Here is a 24109-nt window from a genome sequence, read left to right as displayed (position 1 = left end):
TAAAAAGACTATGAGCATGAGCTAGTTGTAAGTATTGAAAGGCAAATCATAGGTTGTAGAAATGTAATTATCAAGACTTTTTAATGAATATAATAGGAAAGGTATTTAGCAATATTAAGGTAAATTCGTCTTTTAAAAGTTCTTTGTCAATTCCATGCAAAAAAAAATGAAAGTAACACAGTGTTTTGGACCTTTTTCCTCATTTAAATAAAATGGAATCACAAAAAAATAGAGATATACAATATTTGGAAGAGTTATGCCCAGAAACAGCACATTACCTTTTATTTCATTTTTATCAAGGTTTGGCTAGGGCGAAGTCTGTTCCTACAAAGACCTATTCCAATGAAGTTGTCACGTTATGGTACAGACCACCTGACGTTCTCCTGGGATCCTCGGAGTATTCAACTCAAATTGACATGTGGTTTGTATAGTTTTGCTAAATTTTAATTATTGTTCTCATCAATTGAAAAATGTCAACTCTTCATTATTACATAGCAGCATTCAAATACTAATCCTTTGAATTTTTGAAGGCTACAACTGAGTTGGATTTTAGAGACAGATTGGCATACAGGGAAGGTGCTGGTATTTCTCTTTGAAAATGCAGAGTATCTTTTTATTGCTTAGAGTAAGCATGCATCAGGACCACTGGGTTAGGAAAAGAAATGCATGTTCTTCCTATGAGATGATAACATGGTATTTTATTATGAACCTCATTGCAGTTGATGAACTTGACATCTGAAGGAAGAAGATATAATATAGCTATGACAGAGGTTTTGTTTAGTCTTTTGTGATTCTTTTGCTGCTGTGTATCTTCTTTCAAAACAGTCTTTTTAATAGCAGCATGTGGTGAACAACTAACTAATTTCATAATACATTTTAATTTGAGACAAGTCACAAAAGTCTTGAAGACCTGAAAGTTTTAATTGATGGATTGTCTCTTATTTATCTTTTTCTTTGTTTTTACAAAGGGGTGTTGGATGCATATTTTTTGAAATGGCATCAGGAAGGCCTCTCTTTCCTGGTTCAACTGTTGAAGATGAACTGCACTTAATTTTCAGACTTCTGGGTAAATGGATGCTTTTAGCAGTAATGTTGCTGTCTGTACACTTACTTTATTCTTCTAAACACTTTTTCCTTGAGAACTGTAGATCTTTATCTGTAAACAGTGACATTTTATATTCCATTATATTCCAGGTGAATGAGTGTACTCTCGATTACTTTGTGCAGAGCTGAATTTCTGCAGCACAGAGTTATTGACTGTTTTATTCCCTCTTTCCTGTTTAAATTACAAAATTAAATGCTTAGTCATATAAATCTTGTTTGTTTACAATTTTTAAGTTCTTTTTTCTTTTCTTTTTTTAATGTAGGAACTCCATGTCAAGAAACATGGCCGGGCATTTCTTCCAGTGATGAATTTAGAAACTACAACTTTCCTAAATATAAACCGCAACCCCTAATCAACCATGCACCAAGGTACTTTGTGTTTTATTAATAGAAAATATGCATCCCTATGGCTTCATGTGTTTGTAAATGTGAGCGTGTTTCCAAGTACAGCGTGTTAGTGAGTGTTAGAAAACTACACATCAGTCATGTTACTGTGGACGGACATTAATGCGAAACATAATCCTAGTACTATGCAGTTACTTTGTGTAATATCAGTCAAGGCACCACAACTCCATAATGACCTATAGAACTATAAACTCCGATTAATAATGCCTGCATAGTGTTAGGAAGTGCTATATGCACTTCCTAAATAGCCCAGGTCTCTCCTGTTATGCAACAGACTCATTGTTAGAATGGCAAGATTTCTTTGAGTAGTCTCCTGAGATAATGCTAATGCCATTATGAGGATTTTGAGGGGTCTGTACCTGTACTGTTAACAGCACAGTTACTATAAATAAACTTTATAGCAAAACCTAATGCATTGCTTTTTGGCTCTAAAGAAAATGATTTAACATTTTGTCCTCCGATAAATGAGTATTGTTAGGCTTAAAAAAAGAAGCTTTTTGCTAAAATAAATGACCCTGATCTTCCTACTAAATCACAATCCAAAGCTCAGGATTCATATTTCACCAATGTTTCTCTGGCAGTTGGGTTATGATTTATTGGCGCTTATGTGTGTACGCGTTAGCATGCAGGTGAAAACATTGTTTTATTTAAGTTTTATTTTCAGGCTTGATATCGTTTGATGAAATTAACTATTTTGCAACTTTACTTTGGTAAATATAGTTCAAAAACTGTTTAAATTTTTAAAATATTTTTATTTTTAGGCTGGACACAGAAGGAATTGAATTGATAGCGAAGTTTCTTCAAGTAAGATGTCTTTTGCAGTTTTGCTTTATAAAAGTGCAAGTTTAGAGCTTTTAGTATATTATTTCTAAAATTTATTACAAACTATAATATCTGTTAGATCTGTCTCAAAGCAGAGTATGCAACTGAGTCTGTAGTGGAAGACAGATTTGGAAGGAGTGATTGTTAGCCTACCTGGTCTAGGAACCTGAAAGTTGATGTTTAATTTCTTCTGCCGGAAGAGCAATACTTTTACTCGATCTTGTAAAAATATAATTGGACTCTATGTTAACAATTTCTTGAAAATCTAAAGCTCTTGTGAAATAAGGTATTAAAAAAAAGAACTTGTAGGTACAAATATTACGTTTCTGCAACAATGGACTTAGTTTGCTATTACAGAAGCAGTTACTAAGGTTTTAGGTTACTCTTTGCTCTTGTACACTGTATTCAGATGGTAAAGCGGTATCGTGTGTTTAATCTTTTAATCTGCTTCAAAAATGAGTCATGTGCTGGGAAGCAGGATGGAAGGCCTATTCTAAGTCTTTGAAAAGATGGCAGAAGCACTGTAAGTTCACCATCTTACAAATTCTTAGTATTTAAGATGGAGTGCACTTACCCTACCTTGCATTGCAGCAAAAAAAAATTAAATCCTGTATCAGTTCTTCGTCTGTTTACACAACCTGTGAGAACAGTATTTGCAGTCCTTGTTTGAAGTTCGTTCTTACTTCCCTACAGTTTTTCTGATGAAATGTCTGCATCTTTGCTGTCCAAAGATGCCAACCAGAAGACATGTTGAGCATATCGTAAAGACCACCTTGTCTGAGTTTCATTTTATGCAAAATGCTGCAGCATAATGCATTCTGCTGGAAAACTTCTTTTAATCTCATGAAATAACATTTTATTGCAATTTAGTATTAGGATATAAAGTAGCCAGAAGTCTGTCTTCTAATTGTTGTTAAAACTATAAATAAAGATTAAGTATATTTTTGATTTGCATCCATTTACAGCAGTTATTTTGACTATTTTAGCAATCTTGTTACATGTTGCTAATACTAATCTAGATAACATATGTTAGATTTTCCTGTGTGAATAAAAGTAATGACAACAAAGATGTCCTAGTGAGTTGGTGGGAAACATTGAGCAAGTAGAACTCTACTTCTTCCTTTGGTGAATCAGTTGATGCAGATAATTCTTTAATAAAAACCAATGTGCATATATCCATTTATGTTAATAGTATGAATCAAAGAAGAGAATTTCAGCAGAAGAGGCCATGAAACATGCGTACTTCAGAAGTCTTGGCACAAGGATACACACTTTGCCTGAAAGTAAGAGGAGTAATAAAACAGCAGAGTATTGTTAAGATAATACATTAAAGCTGAGTTTGTTTCTTAAGGAAAAACTCTCTTACCTATTAAACAGTCTGGTATATATTGTCTTTTATGTATTTGAGAATAGGAAACATTTTCCCATATTTAAACTGTGCAGTTGAGAATACAGTTTTGTTCAATAAAGCATAGTTGCATGGATGTGAATTAATTTTTTTTTTTGTTGCTGTTCCAGGTGTTTCAATATTCAGTCTAAAAGAGATTCAGTTGCAAAAAGACCCTGGCTTTCGAAATTCCACTTACCCAGAGACAGGTATGGGAAGTTCAGTATTTGCTCATATCTGCAAGTTGAAGGCAATGCCAGAGACATTCTAAACTAAAAAAATACTCCGTTAAATTGGTCTGTTTCAGTGAACTCAAGCAAATATCTGAAAATGACTTGCTTAGAGTCCTCTAGAAACATACATGCTAAATGCACGGAAGGAGATGAGTTTAAAGAGAGATGGGCAGAGGGGCTGTTAATACAAGAACATCTTGGGAGTTTCAAACTGTTATTATGTGGGTGCTGAATTGTGCCAAAGGAAAAAAAAATGCAATGAGTGCAATTAGAAAAAGATCCTGATATTGGATTAAACATGAAGAATAGCCTCCTGATGCAGAAAGACAGAAGAGGTGGATAATAATTGAATACTCGGTTGTGCCAACGTTTCGGTTTCTTACCACGGTCCGTGTTCTGTTGTAGGACATGGGAAGAACAGAAGGCAGAGCATGCTTTTTTAAAGCGGGTGATGCAGAGTCAAGCCGAAGCCTATCCTGTCAGTCAAGGACTCGGATCTGAAGGCAGTTCTCTCTTTTGGTGGACTTGGAATCGCAGTTTGTCTACACTGTCCTCTTCACAGTGGAGTCTTTTTATTTCCAACCTGCAGATTATGTTTTTATATTTGTTGTCACAGTGTGACAATTTTTTGTACAGTTGGTTTTAAGGTCTCCTCTGCCACTAGAGCCAGTAGGTTACAGCTGTTGATGTAACTGTAGCTGCAATTTTTGTGCAGGACTGAGAAACACAGTGCATTATTTATTGCGGAATCATTGCTGCTAGATAACTGCTGTCTGTATAGTTAACACAACAGTTCCATGCCTGAAGAAGTTGCAATGGCTTTATAATATGTGAATGCATCTGTTTCTCTTCATAAAATGTTCTACTGCTGCGGGGTTTTTTGTATTTCTTAAACTGCAGTGTTTCCTGGAATGTAAACATAGCTTTGCTTGGCTATAGGTGAACCATCCTTAACGCTCTGAGTTCATGGCACTTAATTCCTTATTTAACATTGGAAGTATGTGTTAAAATAGTTGAAAAATTATAAAGCATATTATGTTTTTGAAAAGCACATGGTGTGAAAGTTGATTCAAACAAGTGAACAGTTAAATATTACTTGCTCTCAGATCCTATATTAGTTACTGAGAAATCAAAGCATGGAGACTGGTTGGTAAATTGTGTCAGGGTCACTCCAGCATACAGTATTTGCACGTTATTGTGCATATGGGGCCTGCAGAAGCAATGACTTTTTTACCTTTTTTTTAACTTAGAAATACAATTAGTAAAAAGATAATTCATACACATTATACCCTGGTTTACTTTTGAAATTTAGAATCTTCTCATTACAGAAGAACAGGATAACTAGTGACGAGAGTATGGGAATAATGTCACTTTTTCCCATCTCGTTGCCCTCCCATTTCTACATTTTTCACTTGAAATCAACTGGAAAGATGCAAGTTTGTACTTGATAAGAACTCACTATGCTACAGAGCTTTTAAAACGGGAACCTAGAGAGTTTTTCAGATCTTAGGTGTTATCTGTTTACCAGAGATAGTAAACATGTTACTACTATGCTTATGCATCTCAGTGAGTATCATAAGTACACCCTTGGTGATGGTTACAGTATTTTTAAGCATTTGTGTTCACCTTTATGAACTTATTTGTTTAGTGCATCTTAAAGAGACTGTAAATCTTTATTGGTATATTTTGAAATGGTCATGTAAATCTTTGGCTGGTATATCATGAAAATAGTCATAGGTAACTTAATTTTTTCCTGACATTCACTGTAAAACATTCAGGGGTCCTACCATTTCTGTTCAGGAAATCTTGTAGTCTATTGTTATTTAACAGTATTAAGTGAATTTTTGTATATTTCATTTTAACTTTATTTGTGAATAGTGATTGTGGCATGTTTGGGGGTGTTTTATTAATATTTCATTGATACTGGTAAATTTGAATTGGGACTTTTTTATTTTCTGGAAGAGAGAAATTCACGTGTAATGGTGACTATTGGACCACTACTGCTTTTCAGCATTTGTAAACCGGTTTTACGTTAAATCTTGTAGACCTAACAAACTGCTGTTATTTCTAACTGACCGACCTGTATTAATATTGTACTTTTGAAAGTATAAATATTATGTGGAATTCCTTGGTTTTGTTTTGAAGTTTATAATAACAAAGGCCCTGTGTTGTTAAAAGTACAGACTTAGTGAACTTGCAGTTCTTGGGGCATTGCTGGCACCTTTTAGCGAGATCTGTGTTTGAGGAGTCATCAGTTTTAAGTTTAGCAGCTTCTTAATTCGTGCAACACAGAAGTAGAGGCAGTAAAAGTAGTATGCAACCTACTCACTTGCAACTGAGGCCATTCGGGATCTTGCCATAAACATGGTCTGTAGTCTGCTTTTTAGCAATCAAGTCCTGCATGTCGCTTGGTACCAGAAGTTTTGCCTAGGTCTAGAAGCATAGTATGTGTCTCAGATACTTGCATGGATCTGCTGCTGATACCAGTAGGAGTGTTACCTGTGTGTCAGAGGCAGGTTTGGTGCTGAAGGAAAACCTTTGTCCTGAAATAGTTGTTATATATTTTTGTATAGTTGATATGGATCTGATCTAGATTTTATACTGATTAACTTTGTAGGAAATACATCGTAGATGTGATAGTGTTGAAGAAGCAAGTATCAGAGAAACATCTGCTTTTTCTTTTTTTTTTTTTTTTTTTTTTTTTTACAAAAGTAGTGAAGATACAGAGTAAATGTTCACTGTGGATAAATGTGGGATTTAGCATTTCTAGAACAGTAACATTTCATAGGTCGTAAAAGAAAGAGGAATAATGTGGTATTAATGAGTAAAGGACTTTAAGGTTTAACTGGTAAGATGGAGTGCATTAACAAATTTAGATGGGGATCAGCTGCAGCTAGCAGGAGTTTTCCATTTTAAGTAGGAATTCAGCTTTTTTGTTACAGATAGAAAGATCTTCCATAAAATTGCAGCAGTCACTCTGAATATGAGGTGATTTTTCTCAGAGCCTGCAAGCAAATCAGTTTACTTAATTAGGAGATAACTTTAAAGAGCGTATTTTTTAAGAAAGTTGGCATCTGTGGTCGGGTCAGTTTTAAATATTTTATTGTCCATAATTGAAATTCCTGCATCAGCAGAGACAGCTCTGTGGCAGCTGCCTGTTTGGGGCAGCGGTCGGTAAGCCTGAAGTCACTGGGCATTTCTCATACATCATTTTCATGCAGTTTGATGTTCCTTTCTCCTGTCTGACAGTGTCAGGCGCCACAGACTTGTTTCGCTGTCACTGACAGCTGTCGGGAGTAATGGAGAAGACCTCAGCCACAACGTACGTCTGGCTGGAAACCAACCTCTAAAAGCGGATGACTTGTGAGATTGGTAAGGCAGCCTCCGCTTAAAGATGAGCGAGCAGTTAGCGAGCGGTGGCCTGCAATTTGTTGCTTATTCTAAATGATTGTCTTTAGAAAATACCTGTTGTATCCCATCGACCCCGCGGCAGGAAGGCCGAAGGGGTGTCTCTAGTTGCATGGAGGAGAAGGCGGGGTTGAAGAGAGGAAAGGAGCACGTGGCGATGAGGTGGCGCGCACACGCAGGCGAAGGCTGCGGGGGAGAGCGGGTGGCTGGACGGGGGTTCACGGGGCGGGGAAGAGCAGGAGATCGAAGAGGACAGATGAGCTGCTCAGCAGCGCTCGAGTGAAACATGCATCTCAACACAGCTGTGTTATTTTGGGCTGCTTTACCACGGCGTTAAGTAGCCGAAGTGTACCCCTGAATTGGGCAATAAAAGTTAAAATAAACAATAATTAAAGAATTGACATACTTTGTATCTGCAAATCATTTGAAAAAAACTGCAAGGTGGCATTCTTGAGCTGCTTGCTTGTTGTTTGTGCATGAGTTTTGCAGTTTAATAAAGTATATTGTTTCTGTTTGACACTGTTAAGATGGAATTAAAGGTTAAGAATACATTCAGTTATTGAGGACAAAATATATGAAAGGCATATTGTAAATATCCACAAGCTAAGTATTATAAATCCAGGAAGTACCTAGAATTAAGGTCAGACTTGAAAGAAATCCAAACAAACTAGGGTATGGAAAGATATAGCTGCAGCCTACAGTGACATTTTGAGGAAAAATTAAATTTACTCTAGTTGAACAACATGGTGTCACAGACACTTGGTTATTACAGCTTGTCCCTAAAGGGCAGAGTTGAAATCATCCATGCACCTTGTTAGCACATTTCAGTACCTTTTCTTCCCTTAATAGTGCTTGTCTTTAAGGAGATGTTGCATTCGTTTCAAAGTTACTTAATTTTTGACAGGAACTTTCCTGCTTACATTTTTACAGATTCTTTTTTATTCGGAGGCTGGGCTGTTACAGGTTTAATGCTACATGTGCACATACATGGGTCAGCACTTGTATCTCACCATCTATGTCAGACCAGTTTAAGAGAATGACAAAATAACATAAATTTTAAAAAATAATGGAAGCACTGTACAAGTGCTTAGCTAACTGGAACATTGTAAAGCTGACTGTACAGGTAGGATTATTTTGAAGAGCAGAATTGCCAAGTAGATATGTGGGTTTTGTAATTCATACCAGGCAGCTCTTTCATCAGCAGAGTTTAATTAACAGAGAAATCAAACTCTTGTTCTAGGCCACAGTGGAAGTTCGTGTTGTCAGAAATGGAATTAGAGTTTGGCTGTTCTAGATTTTTTTCATCTTTTTTGTGTGTGTTTGTGTGTGAGAGAGAGAGTGTGAGAAAAGTCTGTGCTGCCTCTCCCTTGTTAACTGAGATAAAAGATTGATGTCAGCGGAAAAATATATACATTAAAGTTTTCCATGATTTTCATGTGTTCTCTAAAATCCCTTAAGTTCTGTAATTTTCAAGCCAACTTAAGCCGTGAATACACTCATACACACATACTTACTGATTTAAATAACTGCTTAATTTATTGGCCTGGCTGCATCCTCTAAATTCATTTAAGAAACAGGCCCTCTTAAGGAGATTGCTTTCATGGTGCTCCTAATGAAATATGAGTCTTGTTCAGCCTCACATGCCGTACCTTGAAACAAATTATCCCCCGGAGAGCTATAAAGTTTCTTCATTTGTTGTAGTGGGATCCTCTTGCTGCCTGAAACGCATCGCTGGGGACTGCAGAGCTGGGAGGATGCTCTTCCCTAACCCCTGCCAGCAGGCTGTTGCAGGAGGCCTCCCTCCAGGCCCCACTGCTCCTCCTCTTTCACGCCGTGAGCTTGTTTTCAGTTAAATGTACCTATTGCTACTAACTTGTTTTCAAAGATTTTTTTTCCCTCCCTTTTCCGTGTGCTTTTCCTTAATTTACAAAAGGAGGAAGCTGGCCTGGAGCCACATTAGGAATAATTAAGGTTAATTTTATCTACATGCCCTTCTTGCAGAGTGGACACGAAATGATAGGAATCTATTAGGAAAAATACAGTAGTATCCCTTGGAGTCCTTTTGTGTAAGAAGCTGTTTCACAAATACCCACCCAAGGCAGGCTGTGTGACTGATTGCTCCAGCATCCTTGCCTAAGGTTCGCTGCTCTTTTTTTTTCATTTAAATAAATGTATACTCCTCCTCGCTATGCTGCCAGTCACTTTGCCCTCAAGAAGCAGACTTGTACTCTGTCTCTGTAGGCAGAGTACTCATGTATTAATTGTTAAGGGCAGTTACTGTTTGGGGCTAAAAGCAATTTCAGAAGTTTTCGTTTTCTGATGACTTTGTAGGTAGGTTTAAATCTGAGTGACCTGTGTTTGTTTATCCTACAGGATACATAGACAGCTTGAAGACCAGAAGGGAACAGCAATGTCATTACATAAAAGGCTATCTATACTTACTGTGCCTTTTCTAAATTTATTTGGTGGTCATGGTGGCTTCTAAAGATACTTCCTCCAGGCACAAGATCGCACAGTCTCTCAATTCAGAGACTCTTTCTTTTAGAATTAAAATTACAGAGTCTGTTTTACTGCAGAGTCTGTTTCCCCTTTAAGCGGTCATCTTGTTGACAGTCTGTTACTTCTTTGGTAGCTATCTCCAGATTGGCAAATATCTGTCGGATGAGGCTAATTTTATTCACGCAAAGCAAATTGTTCTTTGTTGACATAATGGACGTGCGTCAAATATCTCTCATTTTCTTTTCTCTGTTATCATTCACCACTGTTTGCCCACTTTGGAAGTGTTCTTTAGAACTGAAGCCACCTACCTGTGCCCTGGAAGTGCAGGCTGAGAGCCAGCAGATGTATGTCATCTCCTGGCAAAGCTACCCAGTAGCTGTGACCTTACTGGTGGATATTTGCCTCTCTGGAAAACCAATTTAAGGGTAAGATAAAAATGGCCTACTTAGGCACCCAGCCTATAAATACTGAAAACTTCATGTATTGCCAAACCGTGAATAAAGTGTAAATCTATCCAAAAAAACCCAAACCTTCCAGTGCAATTGAACTGCAATTAATAACAAGAATATCCAAGAGAGAGTAACCCTAGTGTTGTATCCCAAGTAACAAGTCTTAGAGGTCTCCACTGCCACAGAAATACTGACACTTTCAAAGTATTTATTTTACAAACATTTATTTGATTTTTTCTCTACAGTTAAAAAGATATCTGTTAATAAAATTCAATAGAAAATTACCAATAGAATATTTTCTTTGAAGCGTAAAGCACAGTAATCTAGTGTTTTAGGTAAGTGTTTGACTTGAGAGGCTGGACTTAATCTGTATAATTCTGTTCTGTCCACAACAGTAAGAGTTTTTCTTCCACATACTGATCAGTTTGCAAGGCAGATTTTATTTTGACAATCTATTTTTTTAATTGTAAAGTTTACCAGCAAAAGAAGATGTTGTATTTTTTTATTCCCTCAAAGATGAGAAGACAGTGCTACTTTCCTGTTTCTAGGTGTCTTCCCTTGGAAATCTTTTGCTGGATTCTCTTGGATCCTTTACAGTAATTTGCTGAGAATTTTTTCCTAGTGTTACTATTTTCTACCATCTTGAAAAAAAAAATAAACCCACAAAAGTTGGGGGGGCTGTCAGCCTTTTAAAATGGAAAATTCTGCCTTATTAATAGGAGTAAAACGTTGGAAGAAACAGAATTAGCAGAATCTGGGTGCCTTTTACTGTAAGAATCTTTTCTCTGTCACGCACTCCCTCCTCTCAATCTGTTTTTCTTTTTTTCCTTTATTGCAGTGTGGTATTCAGCAATACTTTTTATTAACTTCAGGACCAAATACTTCATGAATATCTTTACTTTTTAAACTCATAGCGAGAAACACGAAATACTTCATCTCTGTGCCTTTGTTCTCCCATCAACTATACCAGTATATGCAAGGTGCAACTCCACTGAAGTAGATAGTTACAGCTTTGGAAAAAATGAGGAGATAGTTGGCCCTGGAGAGTAAATAATTGCCTGTATGTAAGTTAGTTATGGAAGGAAAATTCCATGTACCTGAGAGAATACATCTTTTAAAAGGGAAATGTTTGATCTGCAAGCCTTTGTGATTTAATCGCCACTAGACTAGACAGTCTCATTGGTTATGTGCTGTCTCCCAACCTATTTTGAGTTTACTTATCTAAAATTTCTTTTCGCTCATAAATTTTGCATCGGTTCATCTGCTCTTTTTGACTGTACGGGATAGTACCTCTTGGAGCTCTTACAATGCTGAATTTAGTGAAAAACTTCTTGTTTGTTTTATTCTTTTCTCTTATCCCTTACATCAAATTGCTATGTTTATTGGCACTGGTGCTTCATATGGCAGTTTTTTTATTCACTTAATTACTCTAAGTGAAACTGAGGAGTCATTTTTGGTTGTGCAACCAGGAGCCTGAGGAAAATTCCTGCTGTCTTTTGTCAGACTACCTCTGCCCCAAAAATGGCTTTTAAACATCAGAGCTGCATTAATAAAATGTTTATTTAGCACCTTTCATGTTGAAGGATCCAAAAGCACTTTACAGCTTAACCACACACGTCATCACTGAAATGCATCCAGGCAGAAAATCAGCAAACAACTCACTGCATAAAATTAAAAAAGAACGGACTTTTTACTAGCTGCTTGGCCAGAAAGCAGAGCAGAGTCTTTAATGATCTGTAGCAAGGATCCTGATTTTGGTTTGGGTTTTTTTTAAGGTCTCATCTGAAAGACCTACATGGTAAAACTGTGTTCAACCCAATTTAGCCGCCTCAGAAAACTGAAGATTTGCATCAGCCCTGCCAAGATTAGAATCTGTGGTGCCAGGGAGTCTAGCCTAATCCTAACCTGACATTTAGATGACTAAGCCATCACCTCAAGGTAGAGGACATACCTAATAAGTTAAAGTTGCAAACACATAGTAACACAGTGTTGTTTTTTAATCCAGAATTCAGATGTTTATGTAGAAACCTCCCACAGGTACAGTATGCCTCTTTACAAGCACCAGACATTAATTTACAGTCCTACAACTTTTGCAGCTTCGGGGGAAGGGGAAATGTGACCTTCTGAGCTTTAGTAGCTAGAATAATCTTTCAAGGGAAATGGTCGAAGGCACTTGGCATGACTGAACAAAGCACCTGGAAATTCGCCGTCAGGAATGATCCTCATTCCCTGGGAGGACAGAGATTACCTACAGTCTTTCCAGCTGTAATGTTGGCAGTTTGTAAGAAGTACATGCCAAATAAATTCTGAGCAAAGTCTCATTTTCTACAGAAGCACTTTCCAATGCTGGAAATGTTTCATGAATATACACAGCCTGGTTCCTCCCGGTTGCAACTCCACAGAAGAATTTGGGCATGAGTGTGTAAATGTGGCTTTGTTACTCTTAAATGCACTTCCTGACTGTAACATTTATTACATCTTTCAATTCAGCAAAGAAAAATTATAAGGCTATTTTTATACAATTTGAAAGCACTTAATACAAAGTTACATGAATACACTGCATCATATGGCCTATCTGTGGAGAAAATACTGAAATACTACCATAGGGCTGTTCAATACTAGTTTTGTCTTTCAACTTTTTATCTTAATACTAGAAAATATATAAATCATTTACATGACATTATGCAAAAGAAGGCACAGCCGGTTATAGTTTACACAAGCACAATGCATAATATGCAGAAAAGGGGATTAAAAGAAGCTTCACATCCTTATTAGATACATTGTTGCAATCCATTAAGAGAAGTACTTCATCAACAACAGAAGTGTTCAACACTTGAGAGCTATGATATAAAAAAATTATAATTCATTTAATGCAAAACAGATTTATATATATTTTTATATATAAACACTGTTTAAAAATGCTAACATAATAAAAGTAGATTATCCATGTAATGAAAAGTGCAAACCAAAGTAATAGAGGGTTTCACAATGTCCTTCTCATGACACAGGAAAAACTAGACCATAGGAATGAAGTGTTAAATCCACCAATGAGTCCTTAACGTGATGAGGCATCATCAGGATTTCTGAGCATTTGGAGAAAGCAGTACTGGAGAAGAGGCTCCATCCAGACTGGGTAGTGGCACTGGTATGTGACCATTTAGCAGAGTTGGAAACTGTAAGAGGCCAAAAGGTAAAAAAAATTATTCTTTATCTCAAAGTATTCAGCCCAAAGCACATGCACTCAGCATTAGCAACTGACTCCAGATGTTTTCAAGGCTTCTGATTTCTATATAGTAAGATGTATACCAAATGCCTGCATCAGACATGAGGAATGTGAAACAGAGGATGAAAACTGAATAATCTTTAAATGTATAAGAATTTATAATATTACTGGCTATATTTTATATAAAAGTTCAAATAACAATACAGGCGCCATCAAGCTGGTAAAATAAGTAATACAGAGAAATGCTCGCCACCCATTCTGCATCCACAAATATTTTTCAGCCTACAAAATATCAATTGCATCTATGCTTTATATCTGCCCTTCATAAAGGCTTAGCAAGAAAGATCTTTGCAAAAATGAAAGTCAAGATGTAGTTTTCTGATAGAAAAAAACACAGTTGTGAATACATAAAATTGTGAAAATCACTCTCATGCGAGTGATTAGGGGTTTTGATATTCACTAAGAGGCTGTAAGATAGCTATGCTGGATCATTTAGTATGTGAAGCAGAGCATACTGCACTTTAGTATTAATGTTTTACTTCTGAAACACTGTACAAAGAATATTTATTCAAAAAACAAACCAGTGTATTCCTAGTTCACTACAGCGTCCTGACTGTAACTTGCCTACAGTGATGTGTATTGGCTAGTACCTATGACCCAAGAAAAAGCTAAGCAAGTAGGTGGGATAAACTTGCCACAGCATGAGGCAGGTATTACTAGTAGTAGATACTCATCTGGCCTCAGGACGTGATTCCACGAGGCAGTCTGCACTCTATGGACTTTTTTTTTTCCTCCACTCTTTCTATGGACTTAAGAGAGGAAGACCTGAATAGCAGAAATCCCGATTTCCAGTGGAGTTGTGTATATTTTTTTACCCCTTATTAGATCAGTCCTTAAAGAGCAAATGCCCATTTAAATCCAGTCTTGTGGTGTAACTAACCTCTACGTGTTCATATGATCTGTTTATAACAGGATTACTCTTCCACTGAGATACTGGCTAATGATAACTCTCTTCCAACCTGCAGTAGAAATTCAAACCAACCACAGATGAGCAGTATGCTGCAGGGGTCTGGGCATCACGCTCATGGTATAGCACGGAGCCCGGAGTGGTTGGTGTCTCTCTCTTTTAACCAAACCTATCCTCAGGAAATGTTTCTATCACTTCTGCCAACACTCATGAAAACACAGAACTTGATTACAAACTCTTGCTTTTCTAGTCTAGGTTTCTTAAGTGAGACATGTAAATTAAAATGTGTTTAATGTGATTTCTAAAGCTAACAAAGAGATGGTTGTGCGATCTTTGGGTGTCTGTCTAGGCAGGTGGCATGCTGGCCCTGCTGCCTGAGATGCAAACTACGCTAATGCTACAATTTCATCCTTCCTCCGGTCTCCACCCTAACCCAGCTGCCGTCGTCTTCTTCCTGTTATCCCTGTAGCCCCTGGGGCCAGGGCTATGCTCCTTATTCATACGTCTGGATAGGATGCAGATCTGGGACCTGACTACGCCCTTTCAGTGCTACCATCAGTACAGCAGTAAAAAAAGAAAATATGCTTAATTCAGTACTTAATTTAAGCTAACCTGGTAATTCTTAAATTTGGCTGCATTTTCTTGAATTAACCAAATTCTGTGCAAGTCTGTCACTGTTCCAATTATGTGGTAATTTCAAACAAATGATGAAACATCAAAATAAGTCTAATAACACAGCAGTATTGCTTCAAAGGGAAGACTTTCCAGGTAGGTCAATGTATCAAGGTAAATTGTGCGGAAGGAGACTGTGCATTTCAGTGATGTTTTTTTGCATTTGCTGTAAGGGAGAGTAGGCACAGATGCATGGGATTTGCTTTCACCTTACAGGCACTGAAGGAGAGTTTTTACCAGCTAATAAGCATCTACGTGCTCTGTGAGGGGGTATTCACACAGTTGTATCCAGCAACTTTAAGGCAAGGACCAAACTTTCCCATAGGTTTGTCCCGGGGTTAGTGCGACCATGGGCTCAGGTGCATCTCATCCTGGTTCTTGTACTATAGAAACACTACTGCTGAAGATCTGTAACCAAAGCCAAGCACAGCTCTATTGTGAAAAGCAGAGCACACCTGAGAGAAAAGGAAAAATACAGGAGCCTAATCCCACCCACATGCAAATCAATAGCAAGGGTGGAAATGCGGTCAGTCAGCTGCAGAGCTGCACTGGCCTCCAGCTACTTGCAGGATTTTTACTCCTTTTACAAGAAACAAATGTGCTTTTAAGCTCTCAGTGGGAATGGCCAAGCGAAAACAAAACCACCTCGTGAGGCACCTCTAGCTCTTTCCTTGACCCGCTGACTTGCCACGTGGAGCCTGACATGCGTGGTCTTGTCTGTGCACGCAGGGTACCCCCAGCCATCGGAGAGCGCTGCCCTGACACCCACACGGGCCGACCCAGCTTCCGCCAGTGGGGCACGTCTGCTGCTGGGAGGACTCCTGTGCGGTGGGGTTTGGTTACATTTCAGCTGTGCTTGCCATTGGCTGTTAAAATAAAACCTCATGCTCTACAGACGTGTCATCTGGGCCTGGGCCTGAATCAGACGTTATTCTTACGAGGCCCTTTGGGCCTTTCAGAAGTTAAGGAGCCAAGGCCACTTCTCACTTTCAGTTACTGCAGAGGGTTGCTGGGTGTTTGTCTTTACAAGCTCATTCCAGGACAAGCCTCAGACAAGAAATGTTTGCCTGATTTTAATCACATGTGCAAAACTAAGGTCCAAGATGGAGAAATGACTTTATATGAAGTGAAGCCTCAGGAATCTATGCTCAGCTGTCCCACTGGAGGTAAAATGACTTATTACTCCAGTGAGATCATATTTGAGCAGAGCACTTGAGCTAAAGCCCAACCCAGAGCAGGACAGCCAGTCCCCCCGGAGTGTCACAGACTGAAACAGGGGCTCTGTTTATCAGCAGCCCCCTCCTGCGTTAGTGGTGGGCAGCCACAGCACTCGGGGATTTCATTCCAGGGATTTTCCCTGCATTCTTCAGCTGCCTGGATGGCCATCAGCCTCTTGTGCTTCCTGCCAGTTAGCTGACCAACATAATTGCTTCTATGACTTACTGAGTCAGCTGTTTTGCAGCAGCTACAGCTGGAGCTGCTGTGACCACCATCCCCACTATCCTCTTCCAAAGTCGTCGAACGAATGCTGCAGCTGAGCTTTGTAACCATTGTGATTTACCTAGCAACTTTTCTATTTACCACACGTCTACAAAGTCTTGAGATTTTTACTCTTCTGGTACCTTGCTTTTCTCCTGTTACATATGGAGAGGCAGCGCTCAGAGAGATGAAGTGATTTCTCTGAGGACGTATGGATAATTTGCACAAGAGCTGGAAATAGAGCCTTGACCTTCAGAGTGACCTTATTTTAAATACAAGAATGTCCTACCTGTCTCAGTGAGAATGAAGGATCAGCCTACACCCACCCTGCTGTACAAGACCAGACCTGGTCTTGATTTTTCCGGCGTCCATGTTCTACTACTCTCCTGGCCAGTCCCTCTCTGGTCTGCAGTCTCTTTTTGAAGCTCTGAGGGCTTGGTTACTTATTCTCACCGGGATTCAGTGTTTCTTTCTTTTTCCTTCATGCAATATGTATGCTCTTGCCACACTACAGCCACTGCGCATCAGGGTCTGACAGTGCTGCCACACGTCTAAAGAGTAGGTACAAGCAAGAAGGCCTCTCTCTAAAAATGCCTGTTAATTCCCATGTTTTGTCAAACTATTTGAAAAGCTCCAGGCCACTGTGAGATGATGTTCCCTTGACGTTTCTTCCCCATGTGCACTTTCAGAAATGAAACTTGTGCATTAGAAAGACCTACCTGGAACAGAGTGTTCGGTCCCTGCAGCCTGGCAGGACTCAGAGGAGCAACAGGACTGAGGCTGCTCCAGAAGTGAATGCTAGACAGCAGCGGGCTTGGGGTCAGCAATAATCCATTTGGGGTCTGCAAGACAAAAAACATCCCGTGATGCATGCCTCCAGGGATTACAGCTCCTGTATATAGTATTCACAACAGCTAAAGTATAACGCTTCACCTATTGACTCTTCTTTCCAATAATTTAGACATAAATCATGCTGAATGTACTGTACTCGGCTAGAGCAACTGTCCATCCGGCCTTGCATCCTATCTCCATAGCGGTCAATACTGCATACCTATACATTTAATGTTCCTTCACATGCAGATTAATTTTGTTTATATTGAGGTTTGCTTAAGGAGACATACAGTTATTGCCTGTGTGAACCACATATGTTACTCTATAAAATACCATACATGCCACAATGTCTGTAAACACAGCCTGGTCTCCCTCGGAATAGTTTTTTAACCTTTTAGAAGGACAGCAATAACTTGAACCAACTGCAGCTTTTGAAGCATTAATGCAATTGTGCGTGGAGTCAAAAGAGCCACTGCTGGCCTTTGAAGTTTACTCCCCTGATGGCTCCTGTTCGAGACGGAAGATTCAACAAATGAGCAGTGCACTGGCTCACAGGGCGAGGGGCTGGCTCGAGTGCCCAGAGGGGCTGCAGGGAATGCAGCTAATAGTTTGAAAAGAACCCAAATTGAAAGAACTACGAATCTGAGGCTTTTCTCAGCTCTAAGGTTGCTCTTTCCAATGTCAGGACTCACAAGGAGAGCTGTGAATTCTCTCAGGCATTTTAAAGCACAATTGGAGGGGAGCTATAGTTAAATCACATGCAAATCTCTGTTCAAAGGAAAAGAGTCACATGAATTATTCTGTACCCAGAGTAACTTTTATGTTTCCAGAAAGGAACATGAAAGTGATGTGACAGTTCTGAACAAAGTATTTGGCACACTGAATTAATCTCTCCCGTAATCTAGATGCCAATTACCAAAACCAGTCCTATTTAGCAAAGCACCTGATGGCATCTGAGTGCACGAATACCTAGCAGGTGGGTATGTGTGCCACTGCGTAGGACCAGTGCCTCAGCGCTCCGCCCAACTTGGGCATCACTTCGACCGTCTAGAGTTTAAAATATGTAAATAGAGAGTTCCCTGGGAATAGCGTGTAGCTCCCCCTAGTAGCTGGCACGTCATGCCTTCTGGTACCTGCTAGCGTCCCACAGGGCCAAAAATTTAAACTCTGCCTCCCACGGATGGCAATTGCAACTGGGATCTCACTTAACAGCTGCTTACACTGGAGGCTGTCACATTATGTCACTAAGACTCTGTGGTGAACAGGATCAGAAAGGCAGGGACAACAAGTCGTGTATATTTTAGCATGTGACGGATGTATTATTTGTGAAGTGGTGCCTAAGGGATTGGCTGTGTTGTTCTAGGCTCTGTACGAAGGCACAGGAATACCCAGCCTGGCTCTGACGTGCTTGCAATTGGACTCAAAACGAGGTACAAGCAATTAGTTTAACAACAGTAGGAGGGAAGAAAGGGGGAGATAAGGAGCAGCAACCATAAGGTCCTCCCAGCGATCCTGTCCCAGGATACATGAAAGGCTGTTTTACATAAAGAGCCTGGCTGCTCTTTAAGTGGCTGATTTCTCTAAGGAATCCTAAAAGCAGCAGGGTTCCTGGAGAAATGCGACGGGAAAGGATACGGCCAGCTCCCTTGTGCTGAAGAAGGTGGCTCATAGATACAGAACCACATCGAAGAAATCACAGCTACATCCGAAGGAATAATAAACACATGGTATTACCGGCAGAGCAAAGGGCTCCTTGTGCTGGAGAAGCAGGTGAACAGGGATCAGTGAAGGTTGTGAAGAGGCTTGAAAAGTGATAATAGAGCTTGGGTTTGATGCACTGAAAAACTGACATTCGACATAGAAGGTTACCTGTCTTAAGTGATGAGCAATTCAGCAGCTGTTGTTGTGTGAGCTGCAGAGGGCTAGAGCTGCCTCCTGGGAGGATTTACAGACTGGCGCTCATGCAGTAAAATAACATGTACCGTGGCCACAGGAGTACCAGTGAGGCCGGGGTTGGAAGTATTATGAAGAGGTGGCAGCATTTGGCTGCAGATGAATGGTGTAAGAGCCCCAGTTGCTATGCCCGGATGCTGGTGACATCGGTGATGGCATCAAAAGGGACAAAGTGGAGGGAGGCTTGGGAAGGAGAAAGTTTCTGTTTTGGTCTCATCAAGTGACAGCTCTTGTCAAGATATTTGAGAAGAAATACTTGGCAAGCAGGCACTTGTGACCAATCTTCCAGGCCCACAGTGCTTTCACGTGACAGGAAGACAGCAGTATCAGCAGGAGCCCTCATCCTGTGCTGCATTGCAAACTGAACCATGGACACAGCCCTGGGCAGAAGGTTATCTACAGGGATTTATGAGATGGACAAAGAACACACCTAACTAGGTCAGGATAAATACTCAGAGACCTACTTACAGAAGGTCAGTGCCTTAAAACCAAGTATGTAAGCAGCCAGATCCAACAACATTCAACTATGGCCATAGTATTGTGCAAACTGAACTAAGAAGTCCAATAAGCTGTGCCCTGCTGCTTTAGTTTTTCTCAGAGAAGCTGCAGATATCCAGAGCTAGAAAGCAGTTCTTGAGAGAGTTCTTTGAAAAGTAATAGAGAAAACTAGGAAGTGTTTCTTCACACCTAAATACAGTCAGAGCAAGTGTTCAGAGAGAGAGGAGATCTGAAACCGAGCTGTACTCCATTCAGGTCTGTTTGCATGTTAGCATGCAAAACAGCAGTGCTAAGCTAACGCTCGCATCCGCTGCTGATCACAGTGCTAATATCTACCAGTGCAGAAGGAGCCAAAAGCCAGCCAAAGCACGCCTCCAACTCTGTTAATATTTAATGCAGAAGGAGCACAGTGCATTCCCGGCTCATGCTCATTGTGGCCACCAGGCAAGCAGCAAAACCACCGGAGGAAATGTAAGTGTAAACACCACTGCAGCACAGGCTGTCCTTAAGCTACATGGGGAAATTGATGTATCACTTCATTTTCTGCCCTCATGTAGCCATATAGCTGATATTAGATCTGAAACCCTGTGGGAAGTTCCTACTTAAAAAACATCATTATAGTCTAAGCATAGGAATATTTTAAATGTAAGTAATTCATTGCACCAAGAGGATTATATTAAGCAATGAAGCTCTTGGCTTCTGACTTTTCTGAAAAAGAATGCATGTAAGCACAATCTTTCTTTTCACGTGTAGCTGTTGGATAAAGGACAATTGCTGTCCCACGTACACTACTTCCTAGGTATGTATCAAGCCTGGATAGTGTATGAGGAAACCATACAGACCACACACATGGTGTGTGCTACGTGCACACTACTTTGTCCCTAAGAAAACATGCTAGTAGTGGCCTGAAGAAAGCAGTTGGTCAAAACTGCATGTCCACGTTGGCCAAGAAAGGGCCATGGCCAGAAAAAAAGTGAGTAATCTGTAAAAAAAGCAGGTACTGAACAAAACCAAATTATGCCTCTTCTAAAGCTCACCAAATGGAAAGTTGACATTGCTCTACCAAAGAACTGTACTAGTATGTCCTGAGGTCTTTGAACTCATCTTTCCATTTTGAAATTGGTTGTGCAAATCCTGCTTTTTTTTTTTTTTTTTTTTTTTTTTAGGGGGCTCTGTCTGAGGGTTTTGCTCACAGTCAGAAGATAAAGTGGAAGACCGTTTGGCATTACCTGCTCAGACAGGATGGCCTTCTTTGAACCTGCATCACTCCTGGAGCAGGAGCCAGCGTGGGACAGCCTGCTCTGCACCTGCACCGTGTGAGTTCGCGTCTGCCACTGGAATCTTACAAATCAGAGCCGGTTTGATATATGATGCATGCAATTCCTAGGATAATGAGATGTACTGCAGATTTCCAGCCTAAATTGTGGCTTTAGTTACTTTGCGTTGTGATTTTACAGTGATCTATATGCAGTTGTTGCATAGTTTTTATTTTATTAACACCATGTCAAGCATTTTAACCACACTGGAAATAGAAGGCTAAAACAGAGAAAGAAGCTATGCTGCTACACAGTAAAATGTATAAATAAGTGGACCCATGGGCTACCCTACCTGGCCGCTTCTTCTGTGATAGGACACTCTCCAAAAAATAGATTTGCAATGGCATGGAGATAGATGATAATCGATCATCAATGCCTTAGCTAAATATCCTTCAAAAGGAGCTCCACAGTCACCTACATAATTCCTTTCTACTAGTTTCAGGGGTAGCTACACTGTTTTAGAGATGAATGAGAAAGTGAAGTGTCTAAAGAAATAATTACAAAATGAGCATGTCACTGAGGAAAGAAACTGCTCTGTTCACATTGAGTTTTGGGGTAGTAGTAGATTAAAGTAAGCTTGTAATAACTCATGCTGTCATTGTGTCTGGCTGGCATCTGATATGATTTATTTGTCAAATTTGCTCCCTGCAAGCCAAATACTTAACTGTGGTTATGCCACAGTTAGAGGTTATAAACGCCTGTCAATGCACCTCAATTTTGGTTTGCCACACTTCTGTTCTTCCTGCCAAACATACCATCACTTAGAGGCTTTATCATGTACAAAAATGACAGATAAAGGCCCACAAATTCCTCTTTATTTGTGACACAACCTTATCTCAGTTGCCTATAGGTGTGTCTGAAGTGCACAGCACTGGGCAGCTTTGCATAAACTCGCTCTGCAACCAGCTGAAAAGCTCAATGAGAGTGAGCGCTGTGCCGTACGAGCGCGCCTGTGCTTTTATCTCCGCACGGCCTGCTTTGCACTGTGCAAACATGAGATCTTGTTCACAGCCAGCTCAAAGATCTCTAACACATGGCTGCACTACAGGCATGATTTGTACAACAAGGCACTTGTAATAGGGCAGAGATAACGGGAATTCTGGATACAATCTGACCTCTCGATAGCCTGGATTTTCTGAGTAAATGAGACCTTTTAACACGCATCTTTGTATTTATTTATTTAATATTCAGCGTGTTTCATTTGATGATAGTATTTGCATCAGCTTTTATTTTTATTTTTTTGCCACCTGGGACATTTTTACTGTCAGATTTCTTTGATTTTGCACTGGTAATATAAGACAAAACTCACTGATGAGCACACTAAATCATTTTCTGCTCTGTGATCTCCCTCCTGTTCTCTGAATTACTAGATTTTTTTCACAGACTTGCTTTTTGATGGACTGTATCTTCCAGAAGATGAGAACTCTACATTGACATTCCCAGAAATATGTGATCAATTAACAGTTATTTTGCAAAGAACAAAAACAAATGGTTATGCAGTAGGTCTGCACTGAAAGGAGGCTATGGTAAGCACTCTCTGGACCTGTAAAACTTTCGTAATTGAAGCTGGCTTAAGAGCCTTGTTTTAGAAACCAATTAATTTGCTCCGTCTTTGACAGCTAATGAAAATGTCACACTTTTTGAACGGATACCACATCTAGTAGAGAAACCTAACCAAGCATCCCACAATGTGCACACTCAAATTCAGACCTGCTGAAATCCTGTGCATTTCTTCTTGGCCTTTTTCTGCTCGTTTTGTAGACCTGGAGGCTGGTTTGAATTGGTAAGTGATTCACTCATGTCAACAGCTGCCTGCTTTGTTATCCTTCCAGGCACCCTGTGAACTGGAGGAACCTACTTTCCCCATTTCATTCAGGCCTCTGCTATGTTTTCCTCTTCCCCATATGTTTTTTCCGTTGGATGATTAGACCCCGTAGTGCTAAACCTCTTGGCCAAGCAGAGGGAGAGCTGGCTAAAGCAAGAGTCCACAGGACGGGAAAGTCTTACCTGGGCAGTGAAGAAAGCTGGAGTCAGGGATCCTGAAGGAAGCGCGGGGCTGTTGAGGGCAATGGAACCAATATCGGTGCCGGAAAGAACCATAGGTGGGGCGGAGATTTCCAAGCCTTTGGGTTTTTTAGCCTTTGGGGGAAGAGACGGAGATTTTGCCTTGGAGCCTGAAGAGAGGTTCAGAGGCTCAAGCGAATCTGAGTCGTGGCAACTGGACTCAAAGAAGAGGCTCCTGTGCTCTGCAGGGAGCGGCGAGGTGGGAGACAGAGACGGGGACCTGGAGGACGACGATGAAGGAGATGAAATGCTAGCACTGTTGGGTAACATAAAGGAAGATATTTTAGCTGATACCGAAGAGCTGAGAAAAGCAGAGGCAGCCGCTGTTTCGGAAGTAGAAGGCAACGACACCATGGGCCTCATGACTTGTTTGTCTGTTTTGTTTGTCACAAATCTTATAACAGTCCGAACCTCTTCCACGGGTGTGTTTCCTTCTGACTTTTCCTCCAGTTTTTCTGTTTTGATTGGCTTGTAAGGGTCTGGCTGGTTCTGCAGCGAGTTGATGGTGAAAGAGGAGTACAGGCCAGAGTGGATATACTCATTTCGGCTTGTGCTTTTCAGTGCTGACAAGCTGTGCTTGTGCTGCTCCCGGCTCTCCGAAGGCATCTTACAGTCGCTGTCCTGCAGCAAAAAGCTCTCTCGGCTGATCTCCACAGCATGTGGATCCATTTTTAAAATCTCAGGAAAGGAGACAAACTTGTACACAAATTTTTGTCCGATCACTTTCTTGATGATGTTCTGCAAATACAAAAGCAGATCAGCCAGAAGGATCAGTATTTTGGAGGCACTGAGGATAGCA

The 24109-nt window shown here is 40.0% G+C and overlaps 2 protein-coding genes across 3 annotated transcripts in view; one reads left to right on the top strand and one right to left on the bottom strand.

Moving 5' to 3' along the window:
• CDK17 (cyclin dependent kinase 17) overlaps positions 1-6075 on the top strand; it is a 98129-nt gene extending 92054 nt beyond the window's left edge. The window contains exons 11-17 of the mRNA XM_026123161.2: positions 301-421; positions 969-1066; positions 1368-1473; positions 2271-2313; positions 3524-3614; positions 3850-3927; positions 4357-6075. Coding sequence (XP_025978946.2) covers positions 301-421; positions 969-1066; positions 1368-1473; positions 2271-2313; positions 3524-3614; positions 3850-3927; positions 4357-4394 — 575 coding nt within the window. The 3' untranslated portion in view covers positions 4395-6075. The remainder of the gene's footprint in view (positions 1-300; positions 422-968; positions 1067-1367; positions 1474-2270; positions 2314-3523; positions 3615-3849; positions 3928-4356) is intronic.
• Positions 6076-10514: 4439 nt separating this feature from the next.
• Positions 10515-24109, bottom strand: part of ELK3 (ETS transcription factor ELK3) — a 40060-nt gene continuing 26465 nt past the window's right edge. For both annotated transcript variants that reach the window (XM_064510456.1, XM_064510466.1), the window contains exons 3-5: positions 23254-24048; positions 17368-17490; positions 10515-13480 (exon numbers count right to left, since the gene is read on the bottom strand). In XM_064510456.1, the coding sequence (XP_064366526.1) occupies positions 13382-13480; positions 17368-17490; positions 23254-24048 (1017 nt within the window). In that variant the 3' untranslated portion in view covers positions 10515-13381. The remainder of the gene's footprint in view (positions 13481-17367; positions 17491-23253; positions 24049-24109) is intronic.

The sequence above is a fragment of the Dromaius novaehollandiae genome, chromosome 1 (assembly GCF_036370855.1).
Source record: "Dromaius novaehollandiae isolate bDroNov1 chromosome 1, bDroNov1.hap1, whole genome shotgun sequence".
NCBI lineage: Eukaryota > Metazoa > Chordata > Aves > Casuariiformes > Dromaiidae > Dromaius > Dromaius novaehollandiae.
Note: the sequence above shows the minus strand (reverse complement) of the source record. Positions and strands in the feature narration are given on the sequence as shown.